This window comes from Hydra viridissima, unplaced genomic scaffold (genome assembly GCF_058129835.1).
Source record: "Hydra viridissima isolate aposymbiotic clone 2 unplaced genomic scaffold, HvirCarnegie_v1 scaffold_15, whole genome shotgun sequence".
Taxonomy (NCBI): domain Eukaryota; kingdom Metazoa; phylum Cnidaria; class Hydrozoa; order Anthoathecata; family Hydridae; genus Hydra; species Hydra viridissima.
The window spans coordinates 9,281,712-9,300,208 of record NW_028324314.1 but is presented as its reverse complement, the minus strand read 5'-3'; the positions used below and the strand labels follow the sequence as shown (position 1 = coordinate 9,300,208).

Sequence of the window (18,497 nt, the reverse complement as noted above, 5' to 3'; positions counted from 1 at the left end):
TTGATTGGCAATTAAACAGCCATGAAATATAAATAGTTGCTAAAACAACAGATAAATATTTTTAATGCGATTAGAAATATGAATTTTACTAAACTAAAAATTCAGTTCTTTGAAAAACAATGTTACTGTGAGACAATTTAATCAGGTATTTTATGATAGACTCATAAAACAAGAAAAATTAATTTCTTTAAACATTACTTGATTGTTAAAAAAAAATAGTAATAAAATTAAAAAAAAACCTGATAAATTCTCTGAAAGAATGCTCTGTTTGGAACTGCACAAGCGATATTATCTCTACTTTAAAATTCTTTAAAACTTGAACAAAATTTTCTTTGTGGAGCGGTGATAAGAGTCTAGAAAATGTGGTGATCTAACAAAAAATGAAAAAAAAAAAAAAATTAATAGCAAAAATAAATTTAAAAAATTCATTTTAAAAAAGTCAATAAAAGTTACACACCTGCAAAAATTTACTATCTTCATTTGTCAACTCAACCTGAAGATACTCCAGCAATGACTGATGAAACTGCTCATTAAAATAAATATCCCAGAGGTATTCAAAGTCTTTTTTGAGACTTGTTAAATTAACTCTCAATAATGAATCTGGTGTAGCAAGTCTTAACAGTAACTTACATCCTTCTTCAAAGATCTAAAGTATATTCACCAGTGTAAAAATTACTTTCAGAAGTTTGGTTCACCTGATGCTTACTTAAACACTCAAATAATCTCCAGTATCAAATTGTTACATAAGGAATCTTAAATTTTTATTGCCTATACTTGGCAAATTTTCTAAAAATCTTCTTTGGAATTATACTAGAAAACTTGTATGACACGGATGATTGAACTTGTAAAAATGAAACTATAAAATTTCTTGTAATAATTGTAATAAAATTTCTCGTGATAAAAACAAAACAGTTTTAAAAACAAAATAAAACCTTTTTGGGATCATCAAATTTTTTAGAAAGTTTTAAAATAATAGATGCACAAGTGTCCTCAGTATAACCAATAAATACTTCAGCAAGTTTAAACTTGTGTCTATAAACAAGTAAATACTTTTTTAGCGTACAATTTTTAGTTCACAAATGAAAATTAAAAACTCATAGCTAAAAAATTTCTTCATACTTAGATGACTTAACACAAGCAAACTCAACTGCCCATTTTTGTAGATTCTCTACTATTTCTTCTTCATGCCTCTGCATTGTGTTAGATATTGTTAAAAAATGCTTTTCTAGTCTATTTATAAGAGGCACAGGGAAAGTTTTGTAGACAACAGTTTTTTCAGCTATTACTATAATCCTAAAAACAAAGTAAAGCAAAATATAACAATACATTAAAGATTTGAAAAACTAATTTAGGCAAAATTAAAATAAAATGTAGATAAAAAAATAGTTTCTTTTCATAACCACAAAACAAATAACATTAAATTCAATATTTTGTGAAAGCTCTTTCTTTAATTTCTTTAGATGTGTGTATATGCTATATGAATTTTATATGCTATATGAATTTTATATGCTATATGAATCTTTTTACCCACTAAAATGTCCCAAGAAAAATCATGAAAACAGTATATAAAGTTCCTATTATAACCAAAAACAGCAAACTTATTCATTATGAGATGAATGTTTCAGACACAAAAAAGAATTTAAAATGCCAATTTTTAGAGTTGAAAAAAGTCTTTTAAAATAAGCTAAGAAAATTTTATTACTAATTGCACTAAAGAATACCTATTACAAAGTGTTAAACTCTATTTATTATCAAAGTTATTCTCAAAATGTGAACAAAAGTTTGAAAGTTTAAGAAAACATTTAAAAAATACTTTGCTCACCGAAACTTCTCATGCACTCTGCATTTAACACGATGAGTTCCTAATCCCAAATCTACATAATTCTTTCCACCAAGAGACACATAATACTAAAAATAGTATTTAACATGCATAGTACAGGAGAAAATAAACTTTCAATTTTATCCTTTGAAAGTATAACTTTTAGAGAATCAACAAAATCAGCAACAGATTTTTATTGAAATTAAAAAATATTTCTTTATTGAATTAATTATTAAAGCTAAATTAATTATAACCTTATCAACTCGATTATCTAGCCTTTAGCTTACTAGTCATTATTCATATAAGCCCATTACACAAATGGTATATAAATTTCATTACTTATTTTAAATTACTTGGTTATTTCCTTCATAGTACTATTTCTATAGATATAAATAATTTTTTGAGTACAAAAAAAATATATATTTTTATTGTTGGTACTAAACTATAACTTCATAAAATCATAATTTTTTTTCCCCCTTCAAAATGGCTTTAAATCATGACTTTCACACCAGTGTATAGTGTTATAATTTCTTCATTAGAATTAATATAATTTCTTTTTTTTTTTTATAGGGAAATTTATAGCTGAAAAAAAAAAGTATTAATTAATTTCCATTTCTTAGCTATAAATCATAAAAAAAATCATTTTTAACTGAATTATAGCTGTAATTAATGAAAAGTTTACAAAATACAAAGAAAATTTGTGATAATAGAAAAAGCACATCTAACAAAAAAAATAGTGCTGTATAAAAGTCTACTAAAATATAAATACTAAGATTATAATTAATTTTGTTAGGTAGCCCTTACTCTTTATTACTTCAGCATATCTTGATGGCATACTGTTAACAAGCATTTGAGATTGTTTGACAGAAGTGGCATTCCAGACTTTTTGAGTTTCCCCTATAACTCATTAAAAATAGATTTGTGTTTATCTCATAAAGCCACCCCAGTATTGCTCAATAAGTTCTTGATCAGATTCAGATTGGGAGTTTGGGGTGGTCATTCTAGAACATTAATTTTATTTTCCTCAAGCCATGATTTTTCAAATCTTGCAACACATTTTGAAATGTTGTTGTGCATTAAAATCCAAGTAACAGGTAGGTTATCATCAGCATATGGCTCTATTACATTTTGTAATATATTTTTGTATTTGTATTGATCCAAACTTTTATCAATTTTGACTAGCAGGTCAATACCAACTTTTGTAAACAATAATGAATGGTTGGGGGTAGCACAACTACATGATAGTGTTCTAATTTTAGCTTTTAGTTCATTAGAAGTTAAAAAACAATCTTCTCTAGACAAAGAATTTGGCAATCCACATTTTTTGAACTTTTTCTTGATGATGGATTTTGAATTTTACCACAAGTTGTATTTTTCAATATGCTTATGACAGTTTTAAACCAATTTTCTAGAACATCCTAGCTGACATAAAATTTGAGGAGTGTTAAGCCCATTTGATATAATAATTAAAATCTTTTTTTCTTTTTTCTACAGAAAAATGTTTGTTTTGGCCCATGCTCAGTTACTACAAGAAAGTTAAATGCACATCTCAAATAATTTTTACAATGTTAAGAATTTTATTGAAAAACTCCAAAAAATGGGATTCTCCACTAACATGTGCTATTTAATTGAGCACACCCACACAACAAATTTGATAATAAAAGTTTTTATTGTCACATGGTTGTATTTACACATCCAAACAATAACGCAAGTTTAAACATCATATATTAAATATAAATACATAGAAACACACTATAAAATACAATTAAATGAAAACATTATGGGGTATGCTATTTCTATGATCACCATTACATTTAGCCAAAATGTATTTTGACCACATTTATATATAGGCCAAGCTTTATTCACACAGCAAAATTTTAAAACAGTACCTGATTTAATGTATCATAAAGACTTTCATACAAATTTTCCATGTTTAACAACACAATTGTAGTGCCAGTCTCCATGCACATTTTTATTCTGTTAATTTCACGGCAAACCTTTAAAAAAAAGTCTATCAACTCTTAGAAATAGGGAACAAGTCAAATTAAAAAAATTATTTTAGTAGATTTTTTAAATTTATCATTATCTTTAACCATGTTAAATACTAAAACAAAGAATTGGTTCACTTTTTGTATACCCATATTGCTTTCTTTGTTTTTTATTGCTTTTCAGATTTTGATTTACATGCCCAAAATCTAAAAAGCCTAAAAAATATTGCAGTAAAAAAAATATTATGGTAAAAAGATAGAGAGAGAATGTCTTCAGAAGTGTTCATAAAGATATCTTAAAATTAATTAAAAAGCTTTACAATATTTCATTTATTGCCCTTTGCTTCTTCTAAATGTCATCATATGCAGCTATCATAAAACGTTTTGTAACTTTTACAGTTGTGTTCAAGTGCTGTTTATTTCTCCAAATTAATACCAACAGTTTATGAAGTTTTTAAAACATTACTTCATTAATCTGGCTGAAAAATAAACTCTAGTAACTAATAAATAATTGTATTTTAAAGTAATTGTGTTTAAATTAGCTAAAAAATATTCTTGTTTATAATTGAACTAAAGAAATGCAAACTATTTAATTAATATTAAATATATTAAAGTTTGAATTTTTTTAAATGTATTAAACTCAGTTACATATTTTAGAGCTGGATTTTTAGGAAAAGTGACTTTATTAGTTATTGCTAAATTTAGAATAACACAAAAACAGAGAAATTGAGAAAAATTTACCAAATAATTTCTAAAATATTTTTTTAAATCACTGTTCAGAGCAGCCTAGTTTGAAGAAAAAAAGGAGAAATTTGTTAAGAATTTAAGGGTGAAGTCAAGCTGAAGTCAATTTTACATTTTTCCAACAACCTGAAGTTAATTTTACGTTTTTCTGACAAAAAATTCAGTAGCCAAAAATTTTGAATTAAAAAAATATTTCATAAAAATAAACCTGAGTAAACTGTTGGTCTTTTGGAAAACTACTTCCAAAAAAGATGCAACTTTCTGGTATGTCATTATCTTTAGTGCAAAGAAGATGTTCAACAATTGGCAAAGCAGAATAATTCTCAGTCATTAGGAGTAGATAACGAGAGCTCTTACAATCCTTCTTACTTTGGGAGTTTATAGAACATGGACAGTGATTTTCAAGACTGTCAGCAATCATTTTCAACACTGATATATTTGATGCAGTACTCTGAGCCAATATAAAAGAAATTTTTATAAACAGAATTTTTTTAGGATAAACTTTTAAAATTATTTCAACATGCAAAATACAAATAATTCTGAACTTTAGTTTAAAAAAAGATTATCTTTTAACTATCCAAATAAATTCCTAACTAAATAGATCCCTAACCTTTACTGAATATATAAAATATATAAAATCTCTAACAACTACTGAATAAAGTATAACATCTAAATAAAGTGTAAAATCTCTAACAATTACTGAATATATAAAGTATATAAAGTAGACCTCTAACCTCTACTGAAGCAATTGCTTTAGGGAGATTAGATTTAAAAATTTTCCATGCATCAAAATCCTGAAGGCCACTAAAGTTCCTTCGAACTGCATTTTCAATATCTATGACTGTTGGAACAGATTGCAGCTTGCGAGCATAGCAAAACAATAACTTGATTAAACTAAAAAAAACAGATTTAAATGAAACACTGTAAGTTCTTGTGTTTAAAAACCATTAGAACATGTTTAAAGTGAGTTTGGTGAAGTAAAAGAAAACTAGTTAAATTTAAAATATAAACAGAAAACTTTATTAGAGATACCTTTAGTTATTAATGAGTTATTTATTGAGAAAATTCTTTTGTTCAACTTTTATACTTAACTATTCATTCAATCTCAGTAATAATTTACTTTAATCTTTATGTTCCGGAAAATTATTCAACAAAGTACACTTTTATGAACAAACTTTTATTATTGGCTTATTTTAGCCTGACTAATATTTCCTTAGAATTCCTGTAAAGCATTTTCCTAAATGTATTTACATTTATCTTTTAGGCATATTTTGTACCTGTAATCATACATTACCTATAAAAATCTCTTAAGCCAAAAAACTCTTCTTTTTTGAATTTAGTTAGCGCACTACTTTTTTTTTGTTTATCATAAACTTCAAGGTATCCTTTTGCCAATGGTTCAAATAAGGACTTAATTTTGTCTTGTACAAGTTTATTGCTGGAACAAATTTCCCTAAAAAAAAAGGTTTACATTCCTAAACTGAAAAAAAAACAAAAAAACATCTAAGATTTGATGGGAAATTTTAAGTAAAAAGTTGTTTCTTCTGATTACAAAAACATCAAAAAACTGAAAAAGTTGCATTTTTATGCCCCGTAAATGAAAGCTTTTTTTATTTTTTAAAGAAGACTTTTTTCAAATTTTTTTTTACAAAATGTTAATGGTTTCTTTTTCTTTTTAGGCTAAATTAGACAAAAAATACTGCTAAAAAAAAAAAAAAAAAAAAAAAAAAAAAAAAAAAAAAAATCATTTTTCATCTTTTATTATCATACCATTTTGCTCGAGTAAAAGTTGGAAACAAACCTTATTGTTGGTTATTTAAAACTTTTGATTGAAAAAAAAAACAACTACCAAGCAGTATGAACTAGTTGGGATTGTCCTAGCTGTCCTCGATACAACATTATCCCTCTATTCATTTTTGCTGGATCAAGAGACCAATTAGAAATCCCAATAAATCCCACTTTTTTGTCTTTATGCAATGAACTATCAAATGTAAGATGTTCAGAACCATCGGTACCATCTTCAAGTAAGGGATGAAGTGCTTTTAAAGGCATTTGCTGAGAATCTTCTGCAAGACCAATCTCATCTAAAACCACCACTGAGGTAAAAGTTTTTAAATCTTTGCCTTCTTGAAATCGACTTGATTGCTTAAAAGTGTTTATTATTCCTTCTGCAGTAGAAAGAGGACTGCACTGATAAGATGACATAAAAATCTGAAGCAAAAAAAAAGTCTATAAATAAGTAAGTGCAATAAATTATTAAAAAAAAAACAAAACAACAACTTCAAAATTATAGCAAATAAGTAAAAAAAAAAAAAATTATAATAAACCTGTTTGAAATTTCTAAATAGCTCTGATTTTGATAAAGTTCCTTGCATACTGTCTTGCACAATTGATTTTGCTAAAGACTTTGAACTTCCTGGTTTTCCAATAATAAATAAAGGAATGCATAGCTCAATGCAAACTACCATCATGAAGACATTTTCACACAAAGCCTCATTTAGTGCTATATTATCCTCAAGCTCTACACCTTTTAGAAAATTCTTTTGGAGGCTAGATATGTGAAGCATTATAGGTATGTAAAGCATTATAAATATGTACAGAATTATAAATATGTAAAGCATTATAAATATTCAAAGTACTATAATTTATTTATTACAATATACTATTGTACATGCCAAATACTAGATATATAATAAGTGTTAAGACAATGAAACTAGATAATTTTAAATAACTATTTTTAATCAAAATTACCTTTAAAAACAGGTGCTATTAAATATAACAACCCTTATCAAGCTCAAGATTCTTTAATTCTAAGCATGTTTAAAAATTATTTTGAAACATTTTTATAATTCATAAGCACGTTCATAAATTAATTGAAAATGTTCAAAAAAACCTAAAGTTTTAATACCCAAAGCTTTCCTTTGCAAAAGATGGGTTCAGAAAATGCAAGTAAATTAAAATATTTTTTTAAACTAGCATTTTATACAATAATATTTAACTATTTTTTAATAGCAACACTTTAAAAACTTTATCTTCTTAAAAAAATTACTACTTGTTTAAATAAATTATTTTGTTTGTTTGCAATTCATTTTAAAGTTAATACATAAAAACTGTTGTTATGAATAAAATTAGTGAGTGAGGTGACAAGTAAAAAATTCAAGTTATCTTTGGTCCTTTTAGTTAAAGTATCTTAGGTTTAGAGAAATTTTTTTTTAATTAAGATAGTGCTAAAACAGTATAATTAAAAGACAGAAATTAAAAAGTTGCTAAGCTAAACTTGATTATTTAGATTATTTTTGTGCTTGGATATTGTACACATTGAAAAGGATTTTTTGCTTGATTACATTTTGTATCATTCAGCAGTTAATCTTAGATACTATCAAGCAAATATAAACTATTTGATTTTTCAAAAAACAAAACAAATGGTTACCACTTTTTGTAAAATTCAGGGAAATAAGTTATCTATGAAGCTTAGTAATCTTGTTCAACTTTTTAAATTAGAGATTTTTATTTCTAACTTTTGACTATTTTTGATGTTTTGATGTTCAAAAAGACTGATTTTTTGATAGTAAAATCCAAATAGTTCAGCAAGATCTTATCTATAACCATTACATTTTAAATGAGTTATGATAACTTGAATTACGATAAGCACATCTTGGCTGTGTTAAGTCTGCAGCTGTGAAAAACCAAATCAAAATACTGCTGTTTCATTTTTGCTTTTTTTCAAGATTGCAAACTTACTGAGAAATAGATAATTATCAAAAAACAGCTTAGAGTGGTTTTTAGTGTAATCTCTTTTAAAACCCCTTTAAAAACTTCTGCTGTAGTGTCAAAGCCCATTAGACTTTTTATTGGTTTCCCTTGTTTTAAAAAATATCTTCAAAGCTATAATAATAGTAAATTTAAAAATAAAATAAAAATATATATTTAGAAAATATATATTTAGATATAATTATAAGTACTGCTGTATATCAATAGGACCAGGTATTTTGATTTTCAAATGGTTTCAAAGTATTATCAACATGTAAAATAAATTAGAACTATTGATAAGTTTATCTGACAGACTGAATAACTAAATTGCTTAGCAACATCAAGTGGGCCATAATCCTTTAATTAAATGGAACTACTTTTATTATTGACCATATCATTTTTAGTAATATTTTTTGCTGCTTTCAAAAGTTTTAAAACAAAAAGTGAAATATGGTATGAATTTAATTCAAAAATCTAATTCCTGCCTGATAACTTCTTCTTTCATTTGCACCCATCCTCTTTTTAACAAAAATGATCCAGTGAAATATTGAGATATGTACTTTCTATATGAATCCCTATCTTCCAGTTTTGCTATGTAGCAGACACTTAATGTATAGATTAATGCCAACTGCATTTTTTGATTCTCAGTCTAAACAATAAGTAAATTTATTTTCTATTTTTTATTTCCAATTCTATTTTTGCTTTTAGCTTTTATTCTAAACATCATGCTCAATTTTTTTATCTCTTATTGAGTATCAAGTACAAACTAAAAAATAAAAAACCTATTTATGCTGATTCTTAATAAAATGTTACAAATTGATAAGTTGTTAAAGATGATTATGTAGAGTGCTAAACTCAGTTGGGAATAAAATTTAGTTAAGAGTAGTTTTGGATATTTTAAATTAAAACTGTGTAATAATCTTAACATTAAAAAAATCTAAAGTAATTAAGTATATATATATATATATAAGCTTTACCAGAATTTTCTCTTGTAAAACATCCATCTTATCATAAAACCATTCAATTGCTAATAATGACCTTTCCAAGTCTCTGAGGCTAACAAAGTTACACTCGTCCTGAAACAGAAATTTTCTTAAATGTCCTATAATATAATTTTTTTTGAAATGATTATCTAGATTTGATTTTATTTTCTTTTTTTTTTAAAAAAAAGCAATAAAATCAAATCTAAAAAATCATTTCTAGATTAAAAATGGCAAGAAACACCAATCACAGGACTATTTAATTTCAGATAAATTTGCATAATCATTAAAGTCAGCAGTCAAGTGTAAAACTTAAAAAATAAAAAGTCTAATACCAAAATCAAACATCTTAAAGTAGCAGACCAAATAATTCCATCACTCTTCAGAAAAGCTTGTAAATATTTATTTAAGTAATTAACATTGCTAAGCTCTCCTGTTCATATTTATGTTAAAACTCATATTGCATACCCTGTTCATACAAAAACTCATACTGTATACCTTGTTCATACAAAAACTCATACTGCATACCTTGTTCATTCTTCATGCAAAAACTCTCCTGTTCATACTAATGCTAAAACACTCTTGTTCATACTTATGTTAAGCATAGATTACTGTAATAACTTAAATTGAGTTCATTAGCAAAATCTAATAAACTAATTCCCAACCATTAGAATACAGAGTGGGCCAAAAACTGTTATACAATATCAAAAAAACCATTGGCAAATTAAACTGACCAATGAAATTTTATCACTATGTTTGTATGAAAATGACATTATTTAGTGTAATCCTTGTTTTGTAAAATGAGTGAACTGCGTTACAACATGCAACAAAAGATCTAGACAATAAAACACAAATATTTGTTAAAATATTCAGTTTTAATCCAATCCCAATGAAAGAGAGGCTTTAATTTGCCTGCCCCAGCAAGAAGAGCTATTGACAATTTGTTCAACAAGTGGGAAACAGTAGTGTTATTAATGCGCCTAGATCTAGCTGACCTTTACCAAAATTGCTTCCTTGGGCTTCCAAACTTCAACTTTTTTCAGTTTGGAAGCCCAAGGAAGCAATTTTGAACATTTAACATAATTGACAAAGTTTTATGTTTTCTGATGCTATAAATACAATTTATTACTTTATTTTTTTTTTTAAATTGTCATATTTCAATACAATTTGGATCAACCAACATGGTATGCATGTTTCTTATTGAAGTGTCTCTAAACAAGTAGTACTATATTTAATACAATCCAAGAAGAATATTAAATTTGTAAACAAGTCATGCAAAAAGCGTTTTTTATTAAGAGCTTTTAGGAGAAGCTCTTATTGAAATATAAATACAACACTGTATAAATGGCTTATGGCATATAAATGGCATAACAATGAACTTACAATTTAGTTTAAAAGCTAAGGTGTTGTAATTAGTTTAAAATCAAAATCTAGAAAAATGGTTAAACTTATTTTCATTTTTATTAGACAGGTTGGTTTGACTAGGCTGGATAATAACTAAATCTTTATGAAACTGAAAAAATATAAATTTTAATAGAACTTTTTCAATTGCACATTTTTGGTCTTGAGTTTAATTAATACCCATGGTGAGCAAGTTTCAATAAAATTCTATATCATAAATATATCAATAATTTTTAGGTAAAAAAAAAACAAAAACAAAATAAAGAACAAGCAAGACAAATACATGAAAAAACTTAAAAGAGAACCTTTTGTTGTCTCATATAAGCTTGTGATGCATTTAGTACCATCACTATTAAATCAAAAAATGAATCTTTATTTGGAATCTTTCTCTCGTTTACCTAAAAAACAATTAGTAATTGTTGGCCTTAGAAACTAGGATAAATAAACTTTTTACAGAAATTCTCAAATATATCAAGTCTAAATCTGATTGCTTATAATACAAATAAGTGCATAAAATTTTGCTTATTACAAACAACAGCTTTTAAATCTCAAACTAGAACTTATTTAATATAAAATTTATCAGCACAATTGTTCTCTTGCATTATGAACTAGTATTTATTATTTACTTAATTCCAATCACAAAAATAAATTCCTTTCATTTTTCTTTTCTCACAAGTTTCTAAGGTATATGAAATAATATTTTCAAGACTGTTGATTCTATTTTTACAATCCAGACGATTACAGTTGAAAACAATAAAAAAAAAATTACTTTATGCTTTTAGATGAAAAAAATATTAACAACAAAAAATGCACAAAGGTTTGCATAAAACATGCAACTTCTGAACCTATTTCATTCTTTTTTTTCTTGTGGCTTTTTCATTTCTCTTTATAAATAACCATGAAAAACTCTTACATAACGCAGCACAATTAATCTTGCATACAATTTTTCAGTTTCTGCATTTAATTGACCAAAATCCCAAACCAAAGGAATCATGCTTTTAGGCAAAGGATGTACACGATAAACTAATTGTCTTAATGGAATATCACCTATGAATCACACAAAAATTTTTATACAAAATTCATTCATAACCATTGAAAATAAATTAAATAGAAAAAATTTTATTAACAAATAATTTAAAGTAAGTCTAGAAACTTAGTTCAACCATAAACTTTTTAACTTGCTTCATGAAACTTGTTGTTTATAGTATAGCTATTTAAAGCTAGGCTCACTAAGTAATATGTACAATATATTACTGCAAACATTTTGTGTGTGTTTAAGCATACGTATGTTTGTGTGTATATACATACATACATACATACATACATACATACATACATACATACATACATACATACATACATACATACATACATACATACATATATTTATATTGTATGAATGCATATTTATGTTTACATATGTATGTGTATATATATATATATATATATATATATATATATATATATATATATATATATATATATATATATATATATATATATATATATATGTATATATATATATACATTGAGGCTTACATTGTATTACATTATATATATATATATATATATATATATATATATATATATATATATATATATATATATATATATATGTATACATCGAGTTTTGAGGCTTATTAATTTATTTTTCATGTACTTTATCATGTTGTTCAAAAATCTATACTTATTTTCAGGTACCATCAGAAGCAAAAAAAAAATTAGCATGATGATGGAATTGTCAGATTTCAAAAGGGGATGAATTGTTGGTGTTTGTATGGCAGGTGCTAGTGTTACAGAAACAGTAGAATTGTTTGAAGTTTCAAATGCAGACATAACTGTTGAGACAGTAATGTCTGTACTTAAACAGAAGGGAAAAACATCTTCTATGCAAAACTCAGAAAGGCAAAGTTTTCAGAAAGGGACCATCTGACACAAGTACGTATTGTGGAATCATTGGACTATAGCTCCTAAAAATGCAGCAGAAATCAATGACCATTTTGAAAACCTAGTGTCTACCAAAACTGTGTACCATGAGTTACATAGCGCTGGTTTTCACAGAAGAGCTGCAATAAAAAAAAACCTTTGGTTTTAAAGACAAACATTTCAAAGTGTCTGGAGTGAGGCAAAAAGCTTCAAAATTGGTAGTTGGAGCAATGGAAGAATTGTCCTTTAGCTTATTTTCTACCACTGAGCATGTATATGTGTGGGTACAACCAAAAGAGGCATATAACTAAAATTGTCTTTTTCCAACTGTTAGCCACGGAGGAGAATCTATGATGAGTTGGATGGATATAACATGGAAATCAGTAAGTCCAATAGTTTCTCTTGATGGTAGGATAAAAAACCGAGATTATTTAAATATTTTATCAGACTATGTTCATCCTATGGTCTTCATACTGTTTCTGGAGGGAAATGCAATTTTTTAAGATGATAATGCTCCAATTCATATTGCTTGGCACAAGGTGCATTCTGAGGAAGTTCAAGAACTTATCTGGCTACCAGTCTCCTTACCTAGTATAGTTGAAAATTTATGATACATTTTAGAAAAAAAAGAAATCAATTTTCTTCATTGTCACTATATGAACTAAGAGCTGTTTTATTGGAAGAATGTACAAAAATTCCCTTGGAAACAATTCAAAACTAGTATGAAAGTATACTGAGGAGATTTAACCTGTAATTGCTATTAATGGTAGACCAACACTTAATTAAAATTAATTTATTGAAGATTTTAAGCTGTTCCTATTATTTTATCCAACCCTTGTATGTATCTTTATGCAGTTTTTGTGTTCATGCATATAATGTGTGTAGTTTTATTGTGTAATTAATTAGCTACAAAAATAAGTCTAATCTAACTGAAGACATTATTAGAGTTTTTTGATAAATTCTATGGTATTGAAGTTTTGCTAATTTGTCTGAATTTATTTTGTCTAATTTTCTAAAATTTTCTAACTTTCTAAACTTATTTTAATATTAGAATATTTTAAGACCAATTTAACTAAAGATTAACTACAATCTTGAAAATTTTGAAAATGGCTGCTTATTAGTTAAATGGAAACCATTTAGTCTTAATTAAACTTTTCAATTATAATTGGTTTGAAACATACCTATTTTTTCATAATCAGATTTAACATGGTATCCCAATCCAGCAGACTCCAACTTTTTTATCATTTCTGATGAATGTCTTTAACGAGAATAAAAGTAGTAGCATACATGATAATAGCAAATAGGTATTTTAAGGTGGGCTAAGAAAAACACTCTTGAAAACTAGGAAATGGCAGGGTGTGCAATAATTGCTCTATGACCTTGTTAACTATTGGACAAAATAATTTGAATTTTGGAAGCCATCTTGTGGCGCCCCAGGCCACCCCAATTTTGTGACAGCCAAATGGCTCAACTGGAGTAAAAATGGTATACAGTTCAGGGATTGGGAACCTGCAGCTTGCAAGCTATTAACGATTGCAAGATATGGGTCTTATACACAAGAGGGACACCTCAATCATAATAGATAAGAATAAATTTGGCAGAAACTTGCAAAATTGTTAAAAACTGATTATATTTCAAAATTGCTGGGCCACCAAAAGATTTATGGACTCTACTTTTTTATTTTGATTAATTCCATTATGGAGCAACTATTTTACCCCTTGCCAGTTATAGATTTGCATGTTTTTTTTTTAGTATACTTTCAGCCCACCTTAAGAAACATATACAACGATACCTCTAAACAGGTAACCCAAATATTTTTTAATTTTAAAGCAACTATTATATAGGTCATTTTATATTATTGTTTTAAGCAAGATTAGATTAAAAATAAATGTAAAATAAAGTTATTGAATTTTATTTTTTTAATCTTCATCTCTATAAAACTATAAAACCTACAAATAAAAAGAGAAGTAACAAGTTTTAACAGTTAAAAAAATTTCTTTTAAGTAAAAACCAGTTGATACTAATCCATAATAATTGATGTAATAACTGATACTAACAAAACGGATTGAACTGGTTGATACTAATTGATAATAATTGAGTTTATTGATTTATAAAGATGATGGGTATAATAATGACAATAACAAAAATAATGGTTTTCACAAAGTTGAAAAAAAAAACAAATTTTTTGAAACAACTTTAAGTATTTAACTACCATATTTTTAACATTTTAAGTTAAAAATTTGAATTGAATACTAAAATTTAAATTAATTTAAGTAAAAAACTTAAAACCAACTTAAAAAATAGTTTTAGTACAAAAAAAAAAAATACCATTAAACCTTTTCTTACTTTTTGTAAGGGTTGCAGGCTGCAATTATTTCAAGACCACATTCTTCCAACCCTAATGGTTTACCATCAGCTCTTTTATCCACCATAATTTCTTTGATTAGTCCAATAGCCTCAGAGGTATTTGCTTCATCAAAAAATAATACTGATCTTACATGGTATTTTGTATAATTTGCCATTGCACAGATTTTAGCTTGTTCAGTTCTTGCAAGGATGTCTTTATGAGTCACACCTCCATGCACCTATAAAAAATTTTTGCATGGAAAAACAAATGACATAAACATAGAATTACACACATTAAAGCAGTAACAAAATAAAATAAAAAAATAATCAAAAGTATTTATATACCTTAACAAGTAACATATTTTTTACTTCTGATCTTCCAGCTTGAAGAGCACACATGAATTTTATTAATTTTGTTTTACCACAGCCAGTTTCACCCATCATTATAACAGGGATATTACATCTGAAATAAGCACAAAAATTAAACAAATTCGTTTGGTTTAGATTTTATTAGTTTTTAACAAGCTTTAACTTTTTTAGTTTATAGTTTTATACTGAACTGGTTATAATATCATTATTAATATATTTAAAATAATGTCAGTATTATTTCTTTAAACAACAATTTTATGTTAAAGCTAAAAAAATGTGAACATAAAAATTGCTTCATAAAAAAATACACCTTAATCTCATGTGAATGGCTAAAATTTTCTTCATGTTGTCTACTGATAGCTCATATGAAGGATCTGGATCAAAGACATTTATCCCCATGATTTGACAAAGTATTTCAAGTTTTTGCTTCCTAATTCAAATTAAAACTACAATAATTCAAATTAAAACTACAATAAGACTGAAGAGAGATCCAATTTGGTTTTACTTTTTTTATCCATTTCTTAAAAAAAAAAAAAAAAAAGAAAAGAAAAGAAAAACAAAACCAATTTGTTAAATACCTATCCAATTGATTGTAGTTCATATTTAAGCTTCCATACCCATGCATCTGACGGCTAATATCATCATAAAGATCTTTTGGCATGAAACCTTTCTTAATTATAAATTTTTTCTCAGTATCAATTAAATTGCCAAACTGATCAACATTAAATCCAAAAAATGTCATAGTTTCATGATCTTGATTGAAAAATATATAGGGGTGCAAGCTGAAAAAAGTTTCATTAAAAAATTAAGAATGTTGGTGTTTAATGTAGTAAGATTCAACACAACAAAAACTTGAGTTTTTCTTGTGTTGAATGCTTGCCACATTTAAAACACCAACATTCTAAGTTTACAAACATTTCCACAACAACAGCCATTAAATGATAGTGTACACATTGCCATATGTAATTTTAATTTAGACTTAATGTCTTGCCTTTTAATGTCATTAACTTATAAAATATATTTAAAAAAAACACCTCTTTGAATCAGAAAGTATAAAACCAACAATGTAAATAAAAAAAAAGTAAAAATCTTGGAAATATTTGAAAAATACTGTAACATTCTTTGATCATCATCAGATCAATTACTAAGAGGAGAAATCATAAATGAACCTGTGCTCCCATTGTCTCTTCAGTTGGATCATGTACTGATTGCCTCCTTTAAATGTTTCAGTTGATAAAGAGCAAGTTGAAAAATCCTTCAGAAAAAGTAAAACTAATGTTGTAATATTTATTGGAAATAGAATATTAAATAACTCAGTAACTTTTCTACCTGAGCCATTTCAAGGAGGAACTTAACGACAAACATTTTGAACCCTCTCAAGTCATTAACACAAAGAACACTTGTAAAAGAACATCTTTCATAATCCATAAGTTGCGAATTAAAAAAATGTGTAAAGTTTCTTAATTCACTCCAAGATGGTCTATCCACACCACAGTATCTAAGCATTTTAAATAAAAAGTTTAAGTCTAACAGAAGCATTTTAAATACTTAATTATTACTAACAGTTACTTAATTTTGACTAATGGCTAGTTATTACTTAATTTTAAATGCAAAGATTATTCCAATTACAATCCTACATCAATGCACAATATAGTTTATTAAAACAAAAATAGTTAAAACTTTGAACAGCAAAAATAACAAAAACAAGGTGTATAGTGATTGTACACCATTTTTAGTGATTAAGAAATAAATTTTAAAACACTTGCTTTAGTAAAATATCTAAACAATTCTTGAACTCCATTGTTTTGCATGAGGTATTGTAAACAAAATTATTGAATGAATCAGTTGATTTCTGGTTATTGGGTAATAATTTATCATACAAAGTCAAGTAATAGGAAACACGCTGTATGGTTGGTTTTTTATACTCTTCATAATTACTCCAACCATTGTTAGGGAAATCTAAAAGAAATATAAAAACATATCAATAGTAACATAAATATCATTTATTCAATACAAAAATTAGCAGTAAAAATCTTTTTCATAAAATGTTATTTATTGGCAAAGGAAGAAAATTTTATACCTTGATTATTACCAGATTTTAAATCATAAGGAGAAAAACACAAAACAAAAGGAAGCATATCAACCATTACTCCAAAACTATTCAAAGACTGTTTCCTGTAATCCTAGATAATAAGAAACAGCTTTTCTTTTTGTAATAACAGATATGGGCTAAGTTTTTAACAGAATATTAAACAAAATTCTTTTGAAAAATCTGACCATGCATGTAGGACTTAAAAAACACTTTAAACTACCTTAACTGACTCCACCTCAATTTCTTTATTTGTTATTTCAATTATACATGTATCATTATGATCCAGCTTCCAAACCTTTCCATTATTAGTCTTTAAAGTTCCCAGGATTATTATGTTAAAAAGAAATAAATCCAATCCATCTCTCAGCTAAAATTTCAGTAAGTTAATATAAAAGAAAAAAAATACTGCTCTACTTCAAAGAAAAAATGCCACAATTCTTTAAAATGTGTTTTAAGACAAAATTAAAGAAAAGAAATTTCATTCACCATTGGGTTTATATCAAAGTGATAAAGTCTTGGGAATCTTGCATCTGGCATTTCATCAAACTCCATTAATGCCTCTACAATACTATTTACATTTACAGTTGTTCCATGGACTGGTATTGTTACTACATGATTTTTGTTTTTACTTTGAAGAATACTTTTACTATAACAATTATTCAGGTGAGTAGAAAGGTGTGCACCACATGTTTTAACAAAAAGAGATTTACCCATCCCACTTTTGTTTGACTTCACCACCAGTACTTTGTATCTGTTTAGAAAATACAATGCATTGCTCTCTAAATTTAATTATCATACCCTTAGTGCCAAATTTTTAAAATTTTTTTAAAAACCAATCTTACATTAACTCATTGAATTTAATGCCAGCATTTTTATCTTCTAACTTTTGCTGCAGATTTATAGCAATTTTTTCATGAATTACATCTTTATTAATACTGTGTGGCATTTTCAACTTGCAATGATTAAGAGCGGTTACTAGATATGAGTTATTTTGATGTTCAATACTGCAGACAATAACAAGAGTACTCATGTTTCCTGTAAAAAGTTTCAATAAATAAACTTGTCAAAAATTTAAGTGATTA

General features: G+C 26.4%; 1 protein-coding gene across 2 annotated transcripts in view; it reads right to left on the bottom strand.

Moving 5' to 3' along the window:
* Positions 1-18,497, bottom strand: part of LOC145192791 (E3 ubiquitin-protein ligase rnf213-alpha-like) — an 88,675-nt gene that overhangs the window by 15,343 nt on the left and 54,835 nt on the right. For both annotated transcript variants that reach the window (XM_090072646.1, XM_090072647.1), the window contains exons 25-51: positions 18,258-18,450; positions 17,902-18,166; positions 17,636-17,782; positions 17,404-17,506; positions 17,090-17,282; positions 16,653-16,821; positions 16,493-16,578; positions 15,902-16,105; positions 15,634-15,753; positions 15,300-15,417; positions 14,955-15,193; positions 13,790-13,866; positions 11,596-11,729; positions 10,988-11,080; positions 9,279-9,377; positions 8,787-8,950; positions 6,879-7,101; positions 6,401-6,762; positions 5,846-6,004; positions 5,286-5,445; positions 4,760-5,002; positions 3,709-3,816; positions 1,823-1,908; positions 1,120-1,293; positions 933-1,032; positions 458-646; positions 240-370 (exon numbers count right to left, since the gene is read on the bottom strand). In XM_090072646.1, coding sequence (XP_089928772.1) covers positions 240-370; positions 458-646; positions 933-1,032; positions 1,120-1,293; positions 1,823-1,908; positions 3,709-3,816; positions 4,760-5,002; positions 5,286-5,445; positions 5,846-6,004; positions 6,401-6,762; positions 6,879-7,101; positions 8,787-8,950; positions 9,279-9,377; positions 10,988-11,080; positions 11,596-11,729; positions 13,790-13,866; positions 14,955-15,193; positions 15,300-15,417; positions 15,634-15,753; positions 15,902-16,105; positions 16,493-16,578; positions 16,653-16,821; positions 17,090-17,282; positions 17,404-17,506; positions 17,636-17,782; positions 17,902-18,166; positions 18,258-18,450 — 4,339 coding nt within the window. The remainder of the gene's footprint in view (positions 1-239; positions 371-457; positions 647-932; positions 1,033-1,119; positions 1,294-1,822; positions 1,909-3,708; positions 3,817-4,759; positions 5,003-5,285; positions 5,446-5,845; positions 6,005-6,400; positions 6,763-6,878; positions 7,102-8,786; positions 8,951-9,278; positions 9,378-10,987; positions 11,081-11,595; positions 11,730-13,789; positions 13,867-14,954; positions 15,194-15,299; positions 15,418-15,633; positions 15,754-15,901; positions 16,106-16,492; positions 16,579-16,652; positions 16,822-17,089; positions 17,283-17,403; positions 17,507-17,635; positions 17,783-17,901; positions 18,167-18,257; positions 18,451-18,497) is intronic.